This window comes from Pristis pectinata, chromosome 3 (genome assembly GCF_009764475.1).
Source record: "Pristis pectinata isolate sPriPec2 chromosome 3, sPriPec2.1.pri, whole genome shotgun sequence".
In the NCBI taxonomy this organism is placed as follows: Eukaryota; Metazoa; Chordata; class Chondrichthyes; order Rhinopristiformes; family Pristidae; genus Pristis; species Pristis pectinata.
The window spans coordinates 31,607,442-31,634,952 of record NC_067407.1 but is presented as its reverse complement, the minus strand read 5'-3'; the positions used below and the strand labels follow the sequence as shown (position 1 = coordinate 31,634,952).

The 27,511-nt window shown below is 39.6% G+C and overlaps 1 protein-coding gene across 2 annotated transcripts in view; it reads right to left on the bottom strand.

The window, feature by feature from the left end:
* ttc39a (tetratricopeptide repeat domain 39A) overlaps positions 1-27,511 on the bottom strand; it is a 71,429-nt gene that overhangs the window by 19,836 nt on the left and 24,082 nt on the right. For both annotated transcript variants that reach the window (XM_052012314.1, XM_052012315.1), the window contains 11 exons: positions 27,272-27,348; positions 25,081-25,148; positions 22,665-22,729; positions 20,441-20,540; positions 17,582-17,647; positions 15,284-15,392; positions 11,293-11,360; positions 11,052-11,111; positions 6,630-6,791; positions 4,243-4,334; positions 1,753-1,873 (listed from right to left, as the gene is read on the bottom strand). In XM_052012314.1, the coding sequence (XP_051868274.1) occupies positions 1,753-1,873; positions 4,243-4,334; positions 6,630-6,791; positions 11,052-11,111; positions 11,293-11,360; positions 15,284-15,392; positions 17,582-17,647; positions 20,441-20,540; positions 22,665-22,729; positions 25,081-25,148; positions 27,272-27,348 (988 nt within the window). The remainder of the gene's footprint in view (positions 1-1,752; positions 1,874-4,242; positions 4,335-6,629; positions 6,792-11,051; positions 11,112-11,292; positions 11,361-15,283; positions 15,393-17,581; positions 17,648-20,440; positions 20,541-22,664; positions 22,730-25,080; positions 25,149-27,271; positions 27,349-27,511) is intronic.

Genomic DNA, 27,511 nt, shown 5'->3' with positions numbered 1-27,511 from the left:
AGATACTGAGGGAGGCAAAGGAGGACAGTGCTGGGGCCTTGAAGGAGATCTCTTTAACCAAAGGCATGGTCCCAGAAGACTGGAGAATAGTCAATGTTGTTCCTTTGTTTAAGAAGAGCCCAGGAATAATTCAGGAAATTACAAGACAATCCACCTTGCATCAGTGGTAGGTAAATTACTGAGAAAGATTCTTAGGGACAGGATTTACTCACATTTGGAAAAGCATGGACTTATTAGGGACAGTCAGCATAGCTTTATGCAGGGGATGTCCTATCTCCCAAATTTGACTGAGTTTTTTCAGAAGGTGATAAAGATGTCTGAAGAGAGAAGGGCAGTAGATGTTGACTATACAGACTTTAGTAAAGCATTTGACAAGATTCCTCTTGGTATACTGACCCAGAAAATTAAATCACATGGGATCTATGGTGAGTTGGCAAGTTGGATACAAAATAGGCTTGGTCGTAGAAGATAGAGGATCGTGGTGTTTCTCTGACTGGAGGTCTGTGACCAGTGGTGTTTAGCAAAGATGAGTGCTGGGATCTGTTGTTTGTGGTTGTATATAAATAACTTGGACGAAAATGTAGATGGTCTGATTAGCAAGTTTGAAGATGACATAAAAATTGAAGTTGTGGATAGTGAGGAGGGTTGTCACAGCATACAGATCAGCTGGAAATCTGGACAGAGAAATGGAATTAATGCGAACAAGTATAAAGAAGTGATGCATTTTGGGAGGGTAAATGCAAGATGCAAGTATACAGTAAATGGCAGGACCCTTAGGAGCTTTGATGTACAGGGGGATCTTGGGGTGCATGTCCTTCACTCCCTGAAAGTGGCAACACAAATGAATAAGGTGGTAAAGACGGTGTACATCTCTCATCAGTCAGGGCATTGAGTATAAGAATTAGTAAGTCATGATGCGGCTGAATAGTTAGGCCACATTTGGAGTAATGTGTGCAGTTATGGTCTCCACACTATAGGAAAGACTGGAGGCTTTGGAGAGGGTGCAGAAGAGGCTGACCAGGATGTTTCCTGGATTGGAGTGTATTCGCTATAAGCAGAGATTGGACAAACTTGGATTGTTTTCTCTGGAGAGTCGGAGACTGAGGAGAAACCTGATAGAAGTATATAAAATTATCAGAGGCATCAATAAGACTTTTTGGTCAGTCTTTTTCCCCAGGGTGGAAATGTCAAATACCACAGGACATGGTTTTAAGGTGAGAGTTTAAAGGAGATGTGCGGGCCAAGTTTTTTTTTTAAACAGTGGTAGGTGCCTGCAATGCATTGCTGGGGAGGTGGTAGAAGAGGTATTTAGACACACACATGAATAGGCAGGGAATGGAGGATGCAGACCACGTGAAGGAAAATGGGATTAGTTAGATTGGCATCATGCTCAGTGCAGACTTGGTGGGCTGAAGGACCTGTTCCTGTGCTGTGTTGGTCCAAGTTCTACACTAAACTCCATGACCTGAAGAAGAATGAATGGCTCACACGCAAAAGCAATATACACGATCAAATGTGCTATCTTTTGGTGTGATAGGATGATGCAAAGGAAAGGAAAAGGGGTAGGAGAGGAACAGAATTAATTGCAGTACCTTTATAGTGATACTGAGAAAGAACAGCTTCACACATAAAATTATATTTTTACCACAAGTGCGATCATCATCACCAAAAGGACAAAGAATAAACAGCATTCAGGGACTGGCAATTTTTGTGAAACAATAGAACACTGATATAAATTGTACTGTTACTCACCAAGGCAGGCACTGTGAGTTTTACAGGATTCTGTGAAAGATAGCGGCGAGCTTTCCTGATCGCAAACTTTTCTGTTGGCAGAGACTTCCCAGCAATTTTCTGTTTCATATTTGGCACTTTTCTGATGACAAAAATAGCATGGAGATTGAGATGCAACTAATACTCTCCAGCATTTTCTAGCATAGGATTTTCATGGAGCAAATATAAATGCTCAAAATCAGCTTTGTAAAACATATTAGCATTTGACGATCCACAGGAGGAATGTGGGGATTGGGGGGGGGGGGGGGGGTGGTGAGGTGAGGTGAGAGTGTGGTTGAAAAACAAGGGGAAAGGAAATGTCAATGAGCAGGGTTTTGACCTGAAACACTGGCAACTCCCCACCCCCCTCCCCCCACTAGTGCTGCTCGACATGCCAATTTTCTCCAGCAGCTGCTGTCTCTTGTGTCTCCATATTAGCATTTGATACCTGTGCTATTTATCAGCTGAACACAAGGATAGTAGGGAATTTTCATTAATCAGAGACATTACAATGTACACCATTGCCCTGTTGAGGCAGTGCTTCATAAACTCTGAGTATTACTGGAATGGAGTACAAGCTGGCATTTGAGGAATGCAGCAATCTTTCATCTACAGCTACAGCAACAGCAGATTCACACCCCTCCAACTACAGTTGACTGCTAGAGTTTATCCATTTTCTCTTGAAATTGGGCTCTGCCTCAATCACCTTCCAGGCCAACAACTATTCCCCCATATCATTCAAATACTACTGTCTCTGGACATGGATTCCACTTGTAACTAACTACATCAGAAAGCACAATCTGGGTTTTTGTCTGCAAAATGTAGTTGAACATTAGTGTGTAAAGAGATGAAGTTCTCAGTGTGTTGATTGCGTACACAAGGACTGCGCCTTTCGAAGAAGCAGAGTATCACTGACAACAACTTCAGATCTTTCAAGTTCAACTTTGCATGCAGACACTAAAGGCCACAATGCCTTCATTCTCAATATATATTTTGCCTATTATTTTTACCTTCATATCCTAACATTGTTGGAAATATTGGGAGAAAAAGCTCAATTTCTTTGAAAAGCCTATTACTTTCAAGCTTTAGTAAAAATCCACTGAAACACTGATATTTGAGGCTTGGCCTTTAGTTACCATGAGTATATTGCCACCAGGGGGAGCACAGCACTGTGGGACATTACCTCATAATAAACATTTTCATATGACATTCAGGCCGAAGCCTATGCTGCTCTCAGTACTTCCCCATCAATCCCATTCCCTCTAGCCTATCCTTTTTCACAAATCCATCAACTCCACCTGATTCATCTGCGATCCACTAGAGCAGCAATTTACAGTGGCCACTAACATAATTTTCACTGACAATTCTTCAATCCACTTATCTGACTCTTTTAGTAATTTTGCTGTGTCTTTTACAGGAATTTATATTTCATGGGTTTATTTGGAAGTACTTGAATTTTACAAAAGCTTCAATTCTTCATATTATGCTACAAGTAACTTTACAACACACAGGATATGCCAGGCTTATTGTATAAAATGTGGGCATTTGCAACATATTAAGGATTTAACCTTGGACTTAAATCTCATTTCCACATTCCCCTGCAAATGCAACTATGTTACCAACATCATGGAAGCACAATCAAATCTTCCTGAAACATTTCCAAAGTTGCTAAACCCCAAGATTGTCGCAAGCATTTCACTCATGACTTGCCACAGATGTTCCCAAAACTACTTCTAATTGCACCCAACAATACAAAGAGGCAGGGAACAGACATTTTTCAATGCTGAATCACCTGATCTCAGATGACCATCATGCAATATTCCCTACTGGAAAGATGATCTTGAGCATTATGTTTTAATCAAATTGGTTCAGACATCCTGTGCCATTGAATAATATCTTGGTCAGCCATAAAGAGTGGCTGCATCACAAAAATGTTGCTACCCATTACATGTACCCAGGGAAGGAGGCAGCAGAGATTCGAAAAGGGGGAAAAATATGTCAGCAAAACAAGGAAAACAGAACTCCCATGTATTCAAATTTTGATTTGATTTCCTTTCCCAGTATTTATTAATAGATTTTTAATCACAACTGAACAGACAAGGGTAAATCAATTTCCAACAATCGTTCAAATTGAAATTATTAATTGGGAATATTCAAAAATAATTTAGGAACTTCCTAAAGGAAATGTGTAAAATGTGATATCTCACCATGTAGGTCAGCAGTCAGTTGGTAGAAAGTTGTATTTACAATTATTTAGCTGTCAGCAGGAAGAGCAGTTTCTTGTAGCATGCAAGAACTTCATTATGCATGTCCTGCTATAAAGCGTTTAATATTCTTTACAAAGACTTAATAGATTTAAAAAGTGATTGAAGTTCAGCAACAAGTCACGAAGCTAAAACAATTTATCAAACACATTGTACAGGATCAAATTATAACTAAAACAAATGAAGACAAGCATGTTAACTCACTAACCTGAATAATTCAATTTCATCATCTCCAAATGGCTTATAGTCGTCTTCTCCAAACATGCTGAGATAGGCTGCTTTCATGTACATGTATGTAGACTATGTTGACATGGAAAAATTAAAATATTAATTAAGTATACTTTAATGTTCTTTTTGTTCTTCCTCCCATGTGATGTTCTTTTATATTACTGAAATAGCAGAAAATATTTATTCCAGCATTAGGAGTGACCATTAAAGTACACTTTATAATTACAGGGATTATAAACAAAGCTAATTTATAATATTAACAATCAGAATAAGTTGCAATGTTAGCTTTGTAACAGTGGCACATTTGGGGAGTTTTCATTATTATCTTATTTCATCACAGCCACCTGAACTAAATTCAAATGTACTTCTAGAAGGGTATAACATATTTTCACTGTAGCCTAAATAAGAACACATGGATTGATCTTACAGATGTCATTCTAAATTTAAACACCACGAGGATTGATGACCACAGCCATTCTGATGAACATCAATTATCACCAGATCAAGGCAGATGCCACCCTCCTGGTCTCACTTGGTGTAAACTGCTTTCCATTTTGATACATTCTAGATTCGTCATGCTGATGTTTTGTTATCTTCCCTGTGGCCCTCTGGTTTCCCATTGGTGAACCTACAGAAAGAGACACTTGGATTCCTTGGCTCTAATGTTGTAATCATGAGAAGTTGAATAAGACAGTATCATTGATGAAGGCACCTACATTGTAAGTGCTATGTGTGTGAGGTACCAAATGTCAGAATCGCTATAGCTGAAGTGATTATTAACCCTTTACAGTAACAAACTACCACACAGAATTGACACCATCAACATCCTGCCAGTCACCATTGACCAGAAACATATATGGACCAGCCACATAAATATTGTGGCTATAAGGGCAAGTCAGAGGTTGGGTATTCTGCAGTGGGTGACTCACCTCCTGACACCCCAAAGCCTTTCCACCATCTACATGGCATAAATCAGGAGCATGATAGTGTACTGGATGAGTGTAGCTACAACAACACTGGAGCCCAATTGATTAGCACTCCATCTACCATCATAAACATTCATTCCCTCCACAACTACACACTATGACTATAGAGTTCACCATCTTCAAAAAAAAATGCACCTCAGTAACTTCCCTGGGCTACTCTTACAACATCTCACTAACTTATGACCTGGACCACCCAGATGGACAAGGCAGTAGGTGTAGGGGAACCAGAAGAAAGTGGTGTTCCCAAGTCAGATTTGGAAATATATCCCTGTTCTTTTACTGTTGTTGGAGCTAATTCTGCTCAACTGCATTGCAGGAGTATCTTCATCAGATGGTTGGTGGTGGCTGAAGAAGGGCAATTACAGATGGCCAATGAATGTTGGCCTTGCCAGTAGTGCCTTCATCCCATAAATAAAAGAAAAAAAACTTGAGTCATTGAAAATTGACTAATTTTGATTTCCATTGGAAAACAAAGAGTAAAAGCAATGTTTTGAACTGATTCACCAAAATGAAGAAATATTCAAATTCAGTCTACTAGGCAGCGGCAGTCCTGTGTAATGTGTCCTCTCATAATTTGGAAATCAGAAAATGGTACAAAAAATGAAAATCAAAAAAAAACTGCAAATGCTGGAAATCTGAAATAAAAATGGAAAATGCTAGAAACGCTCAGCAGGACCAGCAGATGCTGCCAGACCCAGTGCTGTAAGATGACCAATGGTCAACTTCAATATAAACATCAATGCGCTAATTGTCCTGGTTTTTATTTATTCTTTTACATTCCACCTACAAAACAATTTTGCCTCATGATTTAGTACAGCATCAATGGGTATTACCAAATTTCCCAAACAATAATCTTCGACACCAGTACTCAAGGGAACCTTCCACCGACTGAGCGGCACATGTTCTTACAATGGGCCAAGGTCTGCGGTCCTCTGCTGGTAAGCTGGCTCCCAGCTGATCAACAAGGCCCTGCCGCTGAGCACAAGAGTCTCAAGAAAGATGGAAGTTCATTTATTAAGGCAATGCGGTCAGCTTAGCATTGCCAATGCCAGTTTGAGCATTTTTTTTGTGTGAGCTCAAGGAAATTTGAAATGCCATTGGTTTCCTTGCTGGATTAGGGCATCATTGCAATGTCATTCTACAGTGATTACTTTATTCAAAAATCTCTCTGCACTGATAATGTCAAACAAAATGGGGATTTTTCACTTGAACATATTAACAGGCAAAACCTTTGGGCAATAAATACTAGAATCCAAACCACAACAATGCTGCATACGTCTAAAAATTAGTGTCAAAATCTGCATAGCATCTGAGGGAGCAGGTAGATTAAGAGGAAGAGGTCTAGATTTCCAAATCAATGCCTCATCTACAGTTGTCTCACCTTAGACCACGAATTTTCCTTACACAATAGATCAGCGTAGAAATATGCCATTTTCCACTGGCGTTTGAAAGTAAAACACCACATCAGCTCCCAGTAGCACATGTGATGAAACTGCTTCCAGTGTTGCTGGGCCTCACAGCACTCCTCAAAGCGTAAAATTGCCTGAAGTATTGATGAACAAAGGAGTAAATAAATCAAAATGAAGGTTAATTTCAATGTTCAGTAAGCTATTCATATTTTGTACATTTTATTTACTGTTAAGTATTCTTCCATTCCACTGTCAGAACTACTTAGTCTTTTTGTTCAAAATTGATAGGTGCTTTTTAAAGAAACTGGATGTGAATTAGTTGTTGGTAAGTAGAGAGAAAGAAAGAAAGGAAGCCAGTTTATAAATAAGGTGCTCTTTCTTACAATATACAGGGGGAGGTGAGGAGATAAGCTTATCAAGGGTGGAGGATGTGGGATATCACTATTTTAGCTTGCTTTCAGGCAGCAAATATGTAGCCAAGAAGAGCAGTGACATAATTTATACATATTCAAATATATACATATTTATACATACAAAGCAAAACAGACGGGTGTACAAATAGTTCCATATCATTTTTTTGGCATGAAAACAGTATTGTTTGTCACTCCAACACTGTTCGTGAAAGTTGCATAAAGGTTTGTGGTTCCCAGAGCAGTGTCTTCAGTTTTCTATATATAACACATTCCCTATTGATGTTGCAAGTTCCCACAGTTATTAAATGTATCACAGCAGGTGCGATAGTTTCAGGGAGCTCTCAAAGTGATGGAGCATTCTAAGCAACATTTCCATCTGCTGGGAGGTGTTGCCAATGGTTCAATGGATGCTGCAATGATGGCAAAGAACACAAGAAATAGGAGCAGGAAAGGCCATCTGGCCCGTTGAGCCTGCTCTGCCATTCAATAAGATCATGGCTGATCTGGCCATGGACTCCAATCCACCTACCTGCCTTTTCCCCATAACCCTTAATTCCCCTACTGAGCAAAAATCTATCTAACTGTGTCTTAAATATATTTAATAACGTAGCCGCTACTGCTTCTCTGGGCAGAGAATTCCACAGATTCACTACTCTCTGGGAAAAGCAGTTTCCCTTCATCTCTGTCCTAAATCTATTCCCCCGAATCTTGAGGCTATGTCCCCTAGTTCTAGTCTCACCTACCAGTGGAAACAACTTTCCTACCTCTATCTTATCTATACATTTCATAATTTTATATGTTTCTATAAGATCCCCTCTCATTCTTCTGAATTCCAGCGAGTATAGTCACAGGTGACTCAATCTCTCCTCATGGGCTAACCCCCTCATCTCTGGAATCAACTTGGTGAACCTCCTCTGCACCACCTCCAAAGCCAGTATATCTTTTCTCAAGCAAGGAGACCAGAACTGCACGCAGTACTCCAGGTGCGGCCTCACCAGTACCCTTTACAGTTGCAGCATAACCTCCCTGCTCTTAAATTCAATCCCTCTAGCAATGAAGGCCAGCATTCCATTTGCCTTCTTGATAACCTGTTGCATCCGCAAACCAACCTTTTGCGATTCATGTACAAGCACTCCCCAGTCCCTCCGCACATCATGCTGCAATCTTTCACTATTTAAATAATAATCTGATCTTCTATTTTTTCTTTCAAAGCGGATGACCTCGCATTTACCAACATTGTACTCCATCTGCCAGACCCTTGCCCACTCACTTAACCTATATATATCTCTCTGCAGACTCTCTGCATCCTCTGCACAGTTTGCTTTTCCACTCAATTTAGTGTCATCAGCAGACTTAGATACGCTACACTTGGCCCCCTCTTCCAAATCGTTAATGTATATCGTGAACAGCTGTGAGCCCAGCACCGACCCCTGCGGCACCCCGCTCACCACTGATTACCGACCAGAGAAACCCACTTATCCCAACTCTCTGCATTCTATTGGTTAACCAATTCTCTATCCATGCTAATACATTACCCCCAACTCCATGCAACTTTATCTTATGGATGTCTTTTATGTGGCAATTTATCGAATATCTTCTGGAAATCCAAGTATACAATATCCACCTGAGCCCCTCTATCCACTGCACTCATTATATCCTCAAAGAACTCCAGTAAGTTTGTCAAACAGGACCTGCCCTTACTGAATCCATGCTGTCTGCCTGATGGACCCACTTCTATCCAGATGTTTTGCTATTTCTTCCTTAATGATAGCTTCAAACATTTTCCCCGACTACAGATGTTAAGCTAACTGGCCTATAGTTACCTGCCTTTTGCCTACATTCGTTTTTAAACAATGGCATGACATTCTCGGTCTTCCAATCCACTGGGACCTGCCCAGAGTCCAGAGAATTTTGGTAAGTTATCACAAACACCTCTATTATAACATCCGCCATTTCTTTCAGTACCCTGGGATGCATCCCATCAGGACCAAGGGACTTGTCTACCTTTAGGCCCACTAGTTTGCTCAGCACTATCTCGTTAGTGATAGAGATGGTATCAAGGTCCTCACCTCCCACTGCATCCATAACATCTCTCTCTGGCATGTTAGACATGTCCTCCACTGTGAAGACTGACACAAAATAGTCATTCAAAACCTTGGCCATTTCTGCATTACCCAATATTAATTCCCTCTTCTCATCTTCCAAGGGACCTACAATCACTTTATCCACCCTTTTCCACTTTATATAATTATGAAAACTTTTACTGTTTTTATATTTTGCGCTAGTTTACTTTCATAATCTCTCTTCCCTTTCCTTAATGCTAGTTTCGTGGTTCTTCATTTTTTTTTTAAGTTTTCCCAATCTTCCAGTTTCCCACTACCCTTGGCAACTTTGTACACATGAGCTTTTAGCTTGATGCCTTCCTTTATTTCCTTAGTTATCCAAGGCTGGCTCTCCCCACCCTTACTGTCCTTGCTTTTAACTGGAATATACTTTTGTTGAGCACCGTGAGATATCTCTTTGAAAAAGTCTTCCACTGTTCCTCAACTGTCCCACCATATAGCCTGCGTTCCCAGTCTACGCTAACCAACTCCTCCCTCAACCTGTTGTAGTCACTATCTTTTGGCAGGGGGGTGGAAGAGTGCTCCCAAGGGGGTCAGGGGGACCTGGACAGACAAGGCAAGAATGAAACCTGCAAGACGTTTCTTCTTTCCTGAGTATGGAGTTTGGGGGAACATCCCCTAATGCAGCAGTTTGCAGCAGTGTGAGATGTGGCACTGATCAGCAGCAGCAGCCTGGAATCATCCTGAGGCTAGGAAGCCAAGGGTGACCATGATCCTGATGTCAAGGCACACGTGAGATTGTAGGAGGTCACAGATCAATGTGAGAACAACGAATGGCGTATCACTGTTAGGCCTTTTAATGGTGTGATCTTAAGCAGATTGGGGTGAATAAATGCTGGTTGTTCTGTGAGTAGGTAAGTACAGCCAGTTTTCAGATCAGCAAGGTTGAAAATCACATTGTGACAAATTTTGTAAATTGCTTTATTGTTGATGTCATCTGGGGGGGGGGGGGGGGGGGGGGGAGGGGTTGTGAATCCATTTGTCCCTCCATTATCCCCAAACTCCCTGTGTGGTCCAGTGGAATGAGGCTGGTAAATCTGCCTCTCCTATCCTTTACCAACCAGACCTGGTGCAGGATCTGTGACCCCATTGATTTGTATGAGGCTTCTTCCTGCCATATAGATTGAATAGGAAAGGGTAAATAAAGTAAAATATATAAACAAAATTGTGCTATTAGAATTGAAGTATTTCTGTAATATGGTTTTAATTATTTTTAAATTCTTTTGCATTTTTTTCAATTACATAAAGCAATCTGAATAGTTGTTAAATATCCCTGAACATCATTCACAAACTGTAACACCAGCATGATAGCTTTGGTAAGAGGCAAAACTCTGCATCCAGCTTAATTTTCTGTCAAAGCACACAGAGGTTCAATGCCTGAAGCCTAATCACTGCTGAGTCCTTGCTGTACTTTACTGGATTCAGGGAGATCAATTTGTCAGCTCTCCTCATCTGGCCCACATGTGCATTTGGTAGTGGGCCATGGCAGTTAGCTGAATCCAGCTTGATTCACCAGAAGTTTCTGATTAAACATGCCAGAGTTACTCCAATGTTGCAGAATAGAAGTGCACATAGTAAGTTTTGCAAATTAGTCAAATAAAAAGTATATTTACTCACATTGTTCAATCCATTTATCAACTTAGTTTGTAAACTAACAGTAAATTCACTCTTTGCAATACAGAAATTGTTGATAGTTATGTCTCTCCGAAATGATTTTGAGTGAAATTCATTAAATCAAAAAATAAAAATCAAATGTGTTCTATATCATCTGGGCAATCTGCTCTGCCGGACTAGCAGGCAGATTACAGTAGCAAATTGGAGATTTTACCCTTTTTTTGTCCAATTATTCATTACTTACTGCATCAATATTGCCTCTGATTTCTTCAATTCTTCCTGCAAAAAACAGGAAGATAGCACCCTGCAGAAATAAATAGAGAAAAGAACCTCAAGCTTAATAATCACACTAATGCTGAAATGAATATTTTAAAAATAAAATATTTCTGCGAAATAGAGAAAAGAATCTCAAACTTAATAATCACATTAATGCTGAAATGAATATTAAAAAAATAAAATATTTCTGCCCTCCTCAGAATTCCTACCTTTGGATACCGTTTAAGAAAAGGTAACAGTAATCGTTCTGCATCATCAACGTCACCTTCACCGGTGCCTGTTCAGAAGTACAAGTTAACCTCAATTAACCTTTTGTATTATATTGTCACACTGACAGTATTAAAATATTTCATTTATTTTTAATTTGAAATCTCAGCAACAGAATTAAAAATGTTACAGACTTGTATACAATTTTTTTTTCAATAGTCAGATTTTCCATTTTTAAAATCTCCCAAAAACTCCAGCTCTTCTCTTCCACCCTTTAACTTTCATAATAGTCAAGGACCACTGTAGGGGAAGGACTGACAAGAAGGATCAAAGCACATCCAGGTTCACAAACTTTGACTCGGGAGACACTGTGCCAAACCTTACTGCCACTGGTCCACTGCCCTAGATCTTACCACACGTGTGCTTACTGTTCCAGATGTGGAGGAATGATCCACCTGCTCTGTAGCCTCCTAGACTCCAGGGTAATGGTCTGAGCAGCACAGGACCTGTAAAGCTGCCATGAAGTACACTCACCCTTGAAATACCTCAGAAATCTTTAACAGTCCGCCACAATTATTCTCAACACTGGTGCCCCACAAGGCTGCATCCTCAGCCTCCTACTCTACTCCCTATACACTCACGACTGTGTGGCCAGATTCTGCTCTAACTCCAACTACAAGTTTGCAGATGACACCACCATAGTACGCCCTATCTCAAGTAACAATAAGTCGGCGTACAGGAAGGAGACAGAGAGCCTAGCGACATGGTGTCATGGCAATAACCTTTCCCTCAATGTCAGCAAAACAAAAGAGCTGGTCATTGACTTCAGGGGGGGTGGGGTGGTGTGGAGTGGAGTGGAAGAGGGGGGCGGTGCACCTGCTCCTGTTTACATCAAAGGTGCAGAGGTTGAGCGGGTTGGGAGCTTCAAGTTCCTAGGAGTGAACATCACCAATAGCCTGTCCAATCACATAGACACCACAGCCAAGAAAGCTCACCAGCGCCTCTACTTCTTCAGGAGGCTAAAGAAATTTGTCATGTCTCCTTTGACTCGCATCAATTTTTACTGATGCACCATAGAAAGCATCCTATCTGGATGCATCACAGCTTGGTATGGCAACTGCTCAGCCCGTGACCGCAAGCAACTGCAGAGAGTTGTGGACACAGCTCAGCACATCGCGGAAACCAGCCTCCCCTCCATGGACTCTGTCTACAATTCACGCTGCCCCAGTAAAGCATCCAACCAAAGACCCCACCCACCATGGACATTTTCTCTTCTCCCCCCTCCTATCGGGCAGAAGATACAAAAGCCTGAAAGCCTGTACCACAAGGCTCAAGGACAGCTTCTATCCCGCTGTTATAAGACTGTTGAACCATCCCCTAGTACAATAAGATGGACTCTTGACCTCACAATCTACCTCGTTATGGCCTTGCACCTTATTGTCTGCCTGCACTGCACCTCCTCTGTAACTGTAACACTTTATTCTACCTCAATGCACTGCTGTAATGAAATGATCTGTATGGATGGTATGCAAGACAATTTTTTCCACTGTACCTCAGTACACATGACAATAATAAGCCAATGTACCAATTCTCATTTGAAAGGGATTTCAAATACTTCATAAGTATTTCAGAGAAATTTAAAAATAATTAAAATGAAGTAAATAATTAAAGAACACTTAAAAATAGACAACAATAATTAAAAATAAAAACGATTTTAAAAAAGGATTGTCTTCTCCTTGATATTCCCAGGCCTATAATTGTTATTGAAATCAATTGGGTCTTAGGTCCAGTGCCAGATCTAACCAGGCACTGGACCAAATGAGATCCCAGAGGAACCACAGCAAATGAAGCTCTGGAATCTATGATCAATGGTGTTTATTTTGTAGGGTAGAGGACGTAAAGGGCTCAAAGAAATTGCAATGTTGAGCAAGGCCATAGAGAGATTCAAAGATAAGGACAATGAATTAAAATTAAATGCAGTGGGGATAATCACAATTTAAGAAAGGATATCACTTCACATCAATATTACCTTACTAAGTCCAAGAGGACAAGTTGAAACAAGTTAGATATTTCAGAGTTTTGGATATGTTGGGAGTTGATGGAGCGTTACACAACCAAGAAAAGCTGTGACGTGTTTGATTTTGGTGGCAAGGAGAGCATCCATTTGGATTTCAGTGTTCAAGAGTCTTAATCATTGACTGAAACAAGCATAATTGCAGAGATGGAAATAAATGTTTGCAATGCACATAACCAAGGGTCTCGAACCCAGCTCAGAGTTGAAAAAAGACTCCAAAACTATGTGGAGCCCATCTCATTTGAGAACATGGCTGAGGACAAGAATGAAAACAAAAGTAAAGGAGAAAAACTTAAAATATTTGCTGAACTTCCTAATTTTAAATGGCCAATATATTTTCATTTATTTTAATCACCTTCTCTTTCTTGGTCCCTATTAAATTCTTCAGATTCTGGTACTGACTGCTTGACAAATTAAGTCAAATGAATTTAACCTAAAGTACATGGATGAGTTTGCACCTCTTTATTTTGTCAAAGCAAAGATTTCTTTGTTTCTTCCAACGGACTTCTCCCCTTAACCTCAGTAGGGCTCCCACTTAGAAGCACAAGATCATGGTTAGATGAACAAAAAACTGCTTACTCTCTGATCTTATCCCCCTCCCTGTGGGAATTTGCCAAGTTTCTCTACTGATTCTCTAGAGTAATACTCACATCCGGAATGAGTTTACTCAGGATTGAATTTTACTGTGGAAAAAGTACTTTCATTACTGATATTTTTAAAATAGGATTATTTCTGTAGACAATAAAACAATTCACAACCAGAATGAGCACACTAAGTTCTAGAATCAGCAAGAGTCATATAGCTCTGCTTCCAAATTGTGTGTGATGAACATGTTTATTCACCAGAAGGAAGGTATATACAATGTTCTCAACAAATACAATAACTTCCTAGGCTCTCATTTGGATATTTGATATTTCCTATTCTCTAGAAGCTAGAGCACATCATAGATAACATAATGAATATGTGAATAGAGCCATTGATTTGTTTCAGTTTAATTATGTTGCTAGTGGAAAGTGATTCCAGTGATCTTAACACTGCAGTTATACTTGATTTTGAGATAATGACATGCTTTCCTTTACTAATTAAGCACAATGCTTAGATTATTGGTAACCAGATTTAAGGCCTCCAATGACAATACTTCATTGTAAAATCCACAGTAACTTTATCCCATTTCATTACAATGTTAGGTGAAAGTTTAGCTTGTTGATGCATTCTCAAACTTTTTTTCTCCATGAGCTGCTGTATTGCACTATGGAAAAGGTAAGGCAAGTAGAAAAGAATTATGAGGAGGAATAAGTGGAAAATTGTTGTGTGAATACATTGTTATCACAAAGTTCGGACATACTGGAGCACTTTTATTAATTATCATATTAATCATTTTTATGGGGTGTGGGCATTGGTGGCAAGATGAGCATTTACTGTCCATCCCGAAAGGCCTTTGAAAAGATGGCGGTGAGCTACATTGTAGAACCACTAGATTCCTTGTGATGCGAGTACTCTCAGTGACAATGAGGGAATAACAATATATTTCAAGAAGGGATAGCCTATGAATTAGAAGGAACCAATGAATTACTTTTATTAAAGATCTATCATATATTTTGTGGAAAAGTAATAAACTTGTTCAAAACAGGTTTTCAACATCTATTGTGTGAGCTATGTGTAGCAATCCATGAACTTCTGAATCTTTGTCAAGTTATTTCATGAGCTTACTGCCAGGAGCTGCTCAATGAAGGTCATAAGAAAACCTGTATTTTTCCTATACAAAATGGTCAAGCATTCCTGACCAAAAAGATACTTGCTCTAAGTTTCTTTCTCCTTTAATGAAATTTGTGTGGTAAAATAGACATGGTTAGTAAAACCGAAAATTTGTATAAATTAAAATAAATGCATGTGGTAATCAAGGTACAAGCAGTACTTACCTAGTACAAAACTCATGAACGTGTGATAACACAGAAGCAGCATGGTACAAAGAAGAGCCCGAAAGTTTTCAGTGGATGCTCCTTCCTGTAGTTGTTCCAGACCGTATTCCTAAAGGCAGGAGTCTCTTTAGTACAAGAGATTTCATTCTTGTCATTTCATGTACCAAATGAGTAATTTTTGTTAAAAAGTTATATGGTATTAAAGCTTTAAACAATTTATTTTAGGCTCTAATTGCAGTTTGCTATACCACATACCCCCCTAGCTATCTCTTATCCTGGTATTACCAGTGCTTTCCATTGCCCTTTTAACCATGTCCAGTAGGAGTGTGAGATAATTCACAGGAAAGCTAATTTCAGCACCTAGACATTAATGGAATATCTTAATCCATTCTTCCATTGTATTAAAAATTGTCAGTTGCAATAGGATGCAATATTCCTATACATTTTTAATGTTTAGGATTTAATGTTTACCTAGCTAAGATCACACCTTGTTACAACTGTGACAGCACTTCAAACATATTTCACTGTCTGTAAATAATTGAGATGCCCTGAAGTGCCACAAAAATGCAGTTTCTTTTTGAATGAATCCTCCATAATCGTCAAACGCATATGACTATATATTGATGTTTGTACAAAGCTGGAGCAGCCTTAATTTTTTTGTTTGTAAAGGATCCCAAAAATCTGTTTGATAAACAGTGATGTATTCTGTTTTCTCAACAGACTCTTTACTGAGTTACCGATCACATGCCCATGAAGACAACCCACCGTTGAACTCTTATTGAGGATAATTTGTAAAATGTGACAGCTTTTCAACTTTCCCATAAAGCTTGAGGATTGAACAGCGAGTCCTTAGAGTTCACGGGGCAGTGATGTACAGAAGTACTTAAAAGATTAGAAGTCTCACAGAGATGAGTATAATAGAGATGGTCCATCACAAAAATAAGAATTAAGTGGAAGAGCAGCTGACTACAGTAATGAAAATTAAACTGATATGACTTTCATTAAATGCTTAAAAAGCAGTTGTGTAATACAACAGGTTTGTTCGAACTTATCTATCATAGTGTGAAAATACCCATCAATTCTAATCTCATCCTGTATTGAATAACCCCACCTCATCCAGGGCTGGATATGGAGTGCCAATCTCACTGGCCCTCCACCCCCAGGAATCAGGCAGCAAGGTCCAGAACAATGACTGGCTCTCAGGCAGCACAAGCTGAAGGCCCTGTCATGAGAACATCCCTGACAGATTTTTGACAGGTATACCAGGGGCTGGAGCTGTGCTTTGTGTCAAAGTTATAAAGCAGTATAACTTTTTTTTAAGAAAACAGTCTCTGACATTCAGAGACATCTAAAAACTATTAAAATTGTTGTAACTAATTATAAAACTAAAAATAAAAGTTCAGGAAAAATATTTTAAAAATCAAGTAAAAATAAAAGTTTAGGATAACCACAATAAAACACTTAAAATGAGTAACTAACTTACCTTCCCTATTCTGAGGCTGCAAATGAATGGGGAGTCCAGTCCCAGACCGGAGAGAGAATTCCCCAACATGATGGTGGGAAATTCTTGCAAGCCCAGGCTTCACTGGAGGACTTCATGTGCCCTTACAGGGGGCCCACACAAGTCTGGGACTTACTTCCATGCTGGTTGTTCACTTAGGATTTGCCATCCACAACCAAGGAGATTCAGCTCATTGTTACATGGAGATATGCAAGTTAATTGTTTGGTCTTACGATCAGAGCTCTGCTGTTTTTTAATTTCATGGCACTCAGCCCACTAATCAAAACCTGCACAAATGAGTTGATAGAGTGTTTTCTAAATCACGACCATCTATGTTTTTTAAGTTTATAAATTTTAAGTTGTAGGTTCACATTGGTTACAACTTTAACTGTCTATGCCAATAAAGGAATATGTGAATGACAAAATTACATAATTCTCTGCCACAAGATATTAGGATTGGAGGACCAATTGGTTGACAAATATAGACTTATCATTCATTACTCTTCTCCAATGAAATGATCTTCATGCCCAAAAGCAAATCATGGACAATCTGCCAGAGAGTGTTGCAGGAGATGAGAGAAGGAGAATTAGGTTTGATGGTACTGTGATCTACTGCTGCAGCTCCATTGCTGGGTGTAACCTCAGCAACCATTCCAGTGATAGCAACCATTGGTTTCTTCATGAGTATAGTTATACAGTCATAGAAACTTGTGTTACATGGACTAACCCAGAAAAACATTGTTACCCTCAAAAAATATTTCTCCATTTTATTCCAACCACTATGTATTTTTTCTTACCTTATTTCCGGAAAATCCAACAAATTCTAAAAGTCGGAGTATCCTCGTTGGCAATAGAGATAAAGTCTAAGAAAATTAAGCACAAGAAGAAAATAGAAGATTTTTATGTTGGCCATTTGATATTAACTTTTACCAAAAGAAATTATCTAAAGGAATCAGGACAAAACTAAAGACCGCAGAATTCCAAAAATACATTCCACTTTGGAGGTTTGGTATGTGCTCAGAAAATTGACAGCTTGACGTTTTCTGATTGGACTCCTTCTCACTGATTTGAAGTGGCAACTAACATATAAAAAGTTGTCCCAGAGACTGAGAAACAGAAAATCCAATGAAGCACAAGTTATTAAATGACTGCATTTCTCCATTACATGGCAGGTGATGGTATTGGTATTGGTTTATTATTGTCACTTGTACCGAGGTACAGTGAAAAGCTTGTCTTACAAACCGATCGTACAGGCTAATTCATTACACAGTGCAGTTACATTGAGTTAGTACAGAGTGCATTGAAGTAGTACAGGTAAAAACAATAACAGTACAGAGTAAAGTGTCACAGCTACAGAGAAAGTGCAGTGCAATAAGGTGCAAGGTCACAACAAGGTAGATCGTGAGGTCATAGTCCATCTCATTGTATAAGGGAACTATTCAATAGTCTTATCACAGTGGGGTAGAAGCTGTCCTTAAGTCTGGTGGTACGTGCCCTTAGGCTCCTGTATCTTCTACCCGATGGAAGAGGAGAGAAGAGAGAATGTCCCGGGTGGGTGGGGTCTTTGATTATGCTGGCTGCTACACCAAGACAACGAGAGGTAAAGACAGAGTCCAAGGAGGGGAGGCTGGTGTCCGTGATGTGCTGGGCTGTGTCCACAACTCTCTGCAGTTTCTTGCGGTCCTGCGCAGAGCAGTTGCCATACCAAGCTGTGATACACCCAGATAGGATGCTTTCTATGGTGCTTCGGTAAAAGCTGGTGAGAGTCAAAGGAGACAAACCAAATTTCTTTAGCCTCCTGAGGAAGTAGAGGCACTGGTGAGCTTTCTTGGCCGTGGCATCTACGTGATTTGACCAGGACAGGCTGTTGGTGATGGCAGCAACATGGACAATAGCACAGCAGGAACTCTGATGATGAACAGTTGTACATAATGATACTGGTGGTGTCCAGAAGGGCAAATCTATTTTGAATCAAATGTCACCATCTTGTCAAAACACAGACACAAACTACTTTGGTTCTATTATATCACCCTGATAGCCCACAACTGGCTGTAAATTAAAGACCTGCTGTGATCAGGAAAAGAAACAGAAGCCAGTTGATCCACAAAGCCCTATAAATGTACTGAGATAAATTAACAATTTTTTTTGTGAAGTTGAGGACATTTTCCAGGACAAATCTATGCCATCTGAATGGAGGGGAAAATAACTTGTTAAAATTGATTGTGTGTCAAACAGCAGGGCACTTGCCCAGAAATTCCACTGGGTCAGCAGCAGTTTTGGTCATTGGCCAAATGCATAAAACTTCCGTTGTGACTGAGGACCCAGCCCTGGTACAGGAGCAGAAGGCTGGGTGGGCACATCAGAGCTCAGGATTTGAGGAGGCGAGATTGGGACCAGGGACTAGTGTATTGTCATTGTTGAAGATAATTGGGATCAGTGCCAGAAGCGTGTGGGGTGAGGGGGGGGGGTGGGGGGTGAAGGTTGGAGGTAATCACTTTATAATGCGGGTTGGTACAGCAGGAAGAGTCAGGACAAGTAGCAAATGTGGAGGGGATTACAGGGAATGGATGGGAGCACATATCAGGGCGCCAAGTCGGCTACCAGGAGACCCAAGCCTGTTGGAAAGGAGCTGATTTAACGCAGAGCAAAGGCAAAAGGATTATATAACTGAATTACTTTGCAGGCCTCCCAGTTTGATCCTGCAGGTTTAAGATCGCATTGCCCCAGGAGTGCCTCGAGGACAAAGTGATCCAAAAGAAGTGCTGCATGGGGATGATGATATTCCATGCAGAAACTACCACAGGAAGTCCCAATCAAATTCTTTCAGCACTGTGCCATGACCCAGAAATAGTTGTTATTGTATTTCACATGGCAAACAATGATTTTCAATTGCCTAACAATTAAGTCTAACAAATAAAGTCTAATGCAATTGAATTTCTGGGCAATTTTGCTTAAAAATAATATTTGTTTCTTTAGTAGTTTTTTAAAAAGTTGTTTTAAATTAGAAAAATATCAATAATAGTATTAAGAATTTGTTCTTTCAACTCACAAGTGAATTAATTACCTTATCCAAGGATATGATTTGATCAGATTTCAGTTCATTATAGAATATGTTTCAATTCAGACTTTGATTCATATACATTATTGCAAGGATACTACACGGCAAGCCTCTAGCCCCAGCCTGATCTGGTTGGAATATTGGTGCTTCTGCAAAGAGGTTACAAGGAATCGGAGAGCTAGTGGGATGAGGTTGCTCTGTGCCAGTAGCATAAAATAGTCAATGGAAAAGAAAATTGAGTGTGGGTGACAGTGGGTTGCAGATCTGCTACAGGCCTAAATCTGGTAAAGAAGTTATTCATCCTCAGCAACACACACAAAATACTGGAGGAACTCAGGTGGTCAGGCAGCATCTACGGAGGGAAGTAAACAGTCAACATTTTGGGCAATGACCCCTCAGGTTGATCTCTCAGTTCTCACAGCCATTGTTTACAGTTGCAACAATAGTGGAGTGCTGGGAGCAGGCAATCTGTCTTTAAATACGGGATTTATGGAGGGTGGGGGAGGAGAGACAAACCAACTGATTCTCTTGCTTGGGGAAAGGGCATGTAAGGGTGGTGAAGGTGATAAAATTTAATACAGCATTTGTTTTTACTCACTAGATTGAAAGCTCCAATTCCAAGTTGAACACCTCCTTCCAAATGGCTGTAGTTCTCTCCTTTGGTGTAGCTAGATGATTGCACAATATTAAGAAGTTCCCTTTAAGAATTGGAAAAAAAACAATAAAATTATTCTTTTTAAACAGAATGCACTGTAATTCTCTTCTCATATGTAATATTTATATCTAAGCTCTTTTTGTTTAAATTTGTTATTGAAACTATTTGCATTGACAAAATTCATTTAGGATGCCCTATCAGCATTTACTTCAAGGATATGGTGTTGAGTGTGACTCTAACCTGGAGAATCCCTGCAGCAGAACTGAAAGGGAGACGGCGGGGTGGAGCTCAGGCGGACCTGATGACCTAGCGGACCGTGTAGGGTGAACCAGGAGCAGGTATGGACAGAACGAAGGGGCAACTAACCAAGGAATGTGTAATAGTAATCAGCCACAGGGTGAACCAGGGAGAACGGGGTGATTGGAAGTTGACCGGGCCATGAGAAGATGTGCAGGGTGATGAGCCAACGCACGGGAGGGAGAGAGGAAGGGAGGGCGTGAACAAACTGAGAAGGCAGAGCCAACCACGTGGGGCACAGAGGCAGTGGGCGGGAGGGAGAAGCACAGAGGCAGCAAAATGATCCGGAGTGGATCTGGCAAAACAGGTGCAGACCCGGCAGGGTGGATGGAGCTCACGCGGACCTGGAAGGGAGACAGCAGGGTGCAGCTCAAGCGGACCTGAAAGAGTGATGTCCTAGTGGAGCGTGGAGGGTGAACATGGAGCAAGGATAGACAGAACGAAGGTATTGGTATATTATTGTCACTTGTACCGAGGTACAGTGAAAAACTTGTCTTGCATACCGATCGTACAGGTCAATTCATTACACAGTGCAGTTATGTTGGGTTAGTACAGAGTGCAAACTAACCAAGGAATACGCAACAGTAATCGGCTGCAGGGTAAAGCAGGGGGAGCAAGGTGATTGGTAGTGGACGACGAAATGTATAGAGGGTGAGGATCCAGCAGAGTGAAGCAGAAACAATGCAGGTAAGTAGGATTCGCGTAAATGGTACAAGGCTTTCAAGTTAAGGTTTGCTTGTTCAATGGGGTTTGTTACCTTTCAAGATTAAGAGACAGATTTCATGTTTATCTGTAATGATAATTTTACTGAAATATTAATTCAGTCCAAAAGTGGTTAATTTTCAGAAACTAATAAACTATTTGGTTTGTTAAACCAGTATTGGACAAATCTGAGCAGAGCTGCAAGTGGTCAATACTATACAAGTTTAAGACAATGCAGGGAGATGGCTTGAGTGATTATTTTGTTGTGATTTTAAACTAATATTTTCAGGAGACCTCTCATGAAAGTAATAGGCAAGCTTTAGAAGCCTAAATGCCTGGTTTGGCATTTAGGCTTCCTAAATGCCAACCAATGGTTGATGGAGTGTGGAGGAATCATTCTAATTTAGCATTTATTTCTTGTACCTTTTTCAGCCTCCATGTTATGAATTATCCTCTTTTGATAACTGCAAACTAAACAATTCCCTACAACGGAGGTGGATAAGAATACCTCAGTGCCAGATTGCTGTTGAATAATCCTTGGTGACTTGGTAACAATCAGCATTATTAAAGGCTAGGAAGCAGAATTCGCTTTTCTAGAGAGCAGTCATTTTTAAGTGGACTGATTGGGTTCTCATACCCTAGTACAGCTTCCATGCAAACTGCCTACAATGGAAGGCTACAGAGCTCCAATGAAGAATGTTTCAAATGTGGTTAGATACATAATTAAAGGGCTAGGCCGACCAGCCCCATGTCTATTTCACATTCAATTGGAGCACCGATGATCTAGTTTCAATTCTATTTACCCATCTTAGCTCTGTATCAACACAAAAATGTGTTGACCTCAATCTTAAAAATTCCAAATGAACCAACATGCACAGCCTTTTAGGAGTAAGAATTCCAGATTCCCAATAGTCTTTGTGTTTACTGATTGAGTTTCTAATTAGCTTAGCTCTGATATTAAGGCTGGTGACTTCACTTTTGATTCCTGTCCACTCACTGTTGATTCAAACTAAAACCCTCAAAAGGCAAATGACATTGGATGGAAATTCTAGGAGTACAGCTCTTTCCCCTTTAATCATTTTAATTAGTTAATCTCAAATTATGGAACAAATGACAAAACACAGCAACAATTATCAGCCATTTTGCCACAGAGCTTGGTCCAACTTACTTGTATGTCTGGTAGCTATTTCTTACTTTGATGCCACCTTTGATGAAGCTAATCATGTTCTCATCCTGAAATAAAAAAGCATTTGTCTAAATTAATCTGGAGTACCGTACATGCTTGGATTGTTGAGAAAGATCACCAATTGGCATGATTTCCTATTAGCAAAATGAAAATGCTTACCTTTTCTTTCTTTAGACACTGAGGATGGCATTTGCTGAGCCAACAACAGTCAGTAGGAGTGTTAAAAATTTTTAGGTCAGATTTTGTGGTTAGTGGCAACCACTGGAAAAAACACCTCCCTATCTTATTGAACCTCCTAAAGGAGCCTTCAGAAAATGCAGTGATCAATTTTTGGCAGTGAGGAACTTTGCAGTCACAGTACTTTCCACAGCATAATGGGATTATGAGAGATGGCCTAAATAAGCTCCAGCCACAAAAAAGAAAAACCTTCTTGAACACCAGCTAACCCACACCTCCTGATTTAGCTGGGATAGTCAAAAACTGCCAAATGAAAGAGATTCAGAAACATTTACAAACTTAAGAATAAATCAAAGCCAAGAGTTAAGTGATTGAAATACTACTGCAGAGAAATTAAGCAAAGGCAATGTCCTTTGGGATGAAAAATAGGGCAACATTTTAAAAAGCAAAAAATGACAAAAACATCTTTCAACCTGTTAGAATTTGTCTCTTAAATCTTCTAGCTCTCCCAGTTTAATAACCAACTAAGTTTCAAACATAGCTGAAGTCCCAAACTCTGCTACCGTCAGATTATTCAAAACACTTACCAACTATGTATAAAGATAATGATTATGATCCATCCAAAGCAGATATTTACAGTTATTAATGGCCATCATCCCTACTATGCTATTATTTTCAGACATGTTCTACTTCCCTTATCTAATCCATTTAATATTTCATTTAACCAACAAGAATCCACTTCAGTGATTGCCATAACATTTATTGCCTTAACTCGTCACGTAGCTTTACAATGGAAGTACTGGTTGAAACCTTCTAGTCCGGCACCCCGGGACCTAACTAGTGTCGGACTACAAAAAATATGGACCACAGAAATTGCCCCCAGTCATCTTCCTCTGAACAGGAGAACTGTTCCTTTTAAGTATGGATACTCTTCAGGTCATGTATGGGTTCTGAGAACTGCCAGTAACACGAAGTTTCTCTAAGTTGGAAACACTGTCGGCTAAGATCGCCATCAGGTGAGATTGCAAAAGTTGGTTACTTAGCAATAGGTTAGTACAGATCTTAGTTAATTTTAGATCTTAGTTAGAATTAGTTAATGTGTAGATCTGAACTATAGATTCAAAACATGCCGGACCACGGGAATTGCTAGACCACAGAATGCCGGACTAGAGAGTTTCAACCTGCACTTCTTACTGAACATCTTTATCCTCTCCAATTTGGCATTACATGTTTTTGAGGTTTGGTTCAGGATGGAGGAAAAAAAATTGACTAGACAACCTTTCCCTATTGTCAAATTATGTAACAATAAAACCAAAGAATTTGGACCAAATATGTGAAGGTAAAAATAACCAGAAACCAAAACTTGTCTGCACATTTAGTATTAGTCACTGAAGTTAAATTTCTCCCCCCATATCTTATAGAAATGCAGGCGAAGAAGGGATATGAATGAAGTTGTTATTAAACAAACAAAGATTTGGATGCAGTTTGTTTACATGGGTGACTTGCAATGGACAATAGTGGAAGGACAAATGGACATCCCAATCTTCATCCTAGAACTGATGGGCAAAGAATTATTTCAGGTATCAGTGTATTTCAGAATATGGGTAGACATGGTAGTGTAGCAGTTAGTGTAACGCTATTACAGTGCCAGTGGCCCGGGTTCAATTCCGGCCACTGTCTGTAAGGAGTTGGTACATTCTCCCCGTGTCTGCGTGGGTTTCCTCTGGGTGCTCCGGTTTCCTCCCATGTTCCAAAGATGTAAGGGTTAGGAAGTTGTGGGCATGCTATGCTGGCGCCGGAAGTGTGGCAACACTTGCGGGCTGCCCCCAGAACACTACGCAAAAAGATGCATTTCACTGTGTGTTTCAATATACACGTGACTAATAAAGATATCTTATTGTTCTCTGGAAGAAGCAAAACCTATTACTGCTGCAGATCTTTAAAAGGGAAACTGACCACTTTTTAAAACAATTTTACAAGTTTCCAATGAACAAGGAAAGTCTGATTGCCCTGATTATAACTTTTGATACTTAAACTTTGTACTGAGTTGCCATTAACTTGTGCAATACCTATAGTTGAAATGTCAGTTACGTTGCAGGGAGCAAACCTATTTCAGCTGAAAGTCAACATTTCAGCAATTACATACAATCTGATAGAAAATGCTTTCACAAGTAAAAGATGCAATCTTTCATTCCCCTTTCTTAGCCCAAAATATAATTACCTGTAGGAAAGTCAGAGCAGCCCTCTGTAATAAGCATTCAGCATAGCAGACTTCAGCATGCATTTCCTCTGTGTATAGATCAAACACTGCAGATAAACTTTTGGTACTAAAAAGTTGCAATTAAGTATCATTATTACATTTTTTGACAAACATCCAGTCCTTAATTCCAGTTACATTAGCATATTCAGGAATTAATCAAGATTCTAATCAAACAAACTTAAGTATTTAAGAGCCGATCATCAACTAATTTTCACTGTAATACTCTTGAAAGTTAGCTTACATTGTTCCATGGCTTCAGCCTTCCTTAGCTCCTCAAATATCCTCTGACCCTATCACCTTCTGAGACGCATGTACTCCTCCATGCCTGACGTCTTCACCATCCCCAAATTTAGTCACTGTACTACTGCCAGTGTGCTTTCAACAATCAAGGGTTAAACTCCTGAATTCCTTCCCCAAACTTCTCCACTGCTCTCTCTCCTCCCACAAAGTACTCCTTCAAACCTCTCTCATATACTAGGTTGTAGGTCAATGCAGCATTATACTTTTAGACCCCACAGGTTAGAGAGGCCAAAGCCCACATTTGCTTTCACTTGGGTTATATACTCATTGCTCCTTCCTTTAAAACTGTTGATGGTGAGCTCAAAGGTTTCCTGGTTTGTCTTATTGGCCTTCCTATCAGTGTAGGAATTTATGCAAAATGGACATAAAACTGGTGTAAATCTTCAAAACACTTTGACAATTCCCTGTAGCTTTTAAAAACTGTCCCTAGACTGTGCTGAAGAGTACAAAGGTGTAAGAGAAGAACAATGTTTTCCTCATTACTTTCAGATTCAGTTCTATCCTATTAAGCTAGGATACACAGCTATACTTCTAACTGGGATTACTTGCTAACAACCATGAGAAAGAAATCTTGCATTGTGTCCGACAGTTATTCAATGTGGAAAATTTGGTTGAATTAAATTTCACAATTTGATATTTTGTAAATATAATGAGATTTTTATCAAGCAAACAGCAATCTCTCTGATATCACTAAACTCCAAATCTACACTTACATAAAGCTGATGTCTGTAAGAGTTTAATGATGCTTAGAGAGGCAACAAGGAAAATTTCTAACTGGCTGATTCATGGTTCAGGTATAGTTACCAAAAAGGTGAAGTGAATTGAGTTCCCATCGTCATTCTCCAGAGGACCTGACATTGTGAGAGCTATTATGTTGAGTTTGTCCAAATTATTAACTTAAGTAGGGATCTCAAAGCAGTGTTCAATTTTTCAGACAAAACTAAAGTGCAAAATACTGCTAAATTTTGAAGGACCATTAGGAGATCCAAGGAGATATTTATGAAATGATGGAATGAGTGAAAATAGTGGAAGGTGGAATTCAATCTCAATGAATGTAAATAGGTGGATAAAAAAGTAACCATTATACATAGAATGGGAAAAAAATGTGACCTGGAAAGCTGGGGATTTGGGGTTCAGTTTTACAAGACGTTAAAATTAGCAGCACCAGAGAAAAGGGCCTACAGCACATCATCATCAATGCTCATAACTTAATAATGGGTTTATGGGGAGAGGCAATGTAATAAGTAGGTTCAGATATAAGTGATTAGATGTCTAATTTTTGTAAGACGACAGCCGAGGTTTGTTGTGTAATCTGTGCCCTGTGCCACAAGTATAAAACAGAGTTATTATGCTGCCATGGCAGAAGGAAATGGAAGGAACAACATGTTTAGTCAGAGCAGAGGAGATTACAGAATCAGTGAAAGTGTTCAAACTTGTAAGAGCAGTTATAGGAACTGAATATTTCTAGTGACTGGAATTCTGAATCAAGGGGAAACACAAACAAGGTCAAACATAAAATGGTTAGAATGGAGACCAGGGAAGTTTTTTAATATACAAAGAAGTTTGTATGCACCAGCAAAGTTAGTTATTAAAGCAAAGACCATGCACCAGTTAAGAATGAAGAATAAAAAGAAACAATGGGTCAAGGCTATTTCTCTTTAAGGAGAAGATACACCCAAACAGACTGCACAGAACAACATGAAAAGCTTGCAATTACCAGGTCGTCTCACTTCTCCAGTTGATAGTAATGACAGAACCACAGAAATGGGGAACAGGGTAAAATTAATGAAAACTCTTGTGAGGCATCACTGGTGGAGGTTGAAACCTTAAATTATAATACAACTTGGCTAACCTTCAGTGAAATGCTCTGCAGTTTGCCTGTTCATCAAGTTGTTGATTGAATCTGCAACAGTGTTTTTTTTCCTAAACCTAGAGAATGAAAGGAAAAATAACCCAGGTTACTGCCTGTTAATAAGACAATGAAGTGAATTTTAATGATCCCTTCACCCACTATATTTTAAAGGCAATAGCTTTTGTCAGTTTACAGTTCTAGTGCTTGGCTGAATTTTAAGCATTAAAGCAGAAGTATATT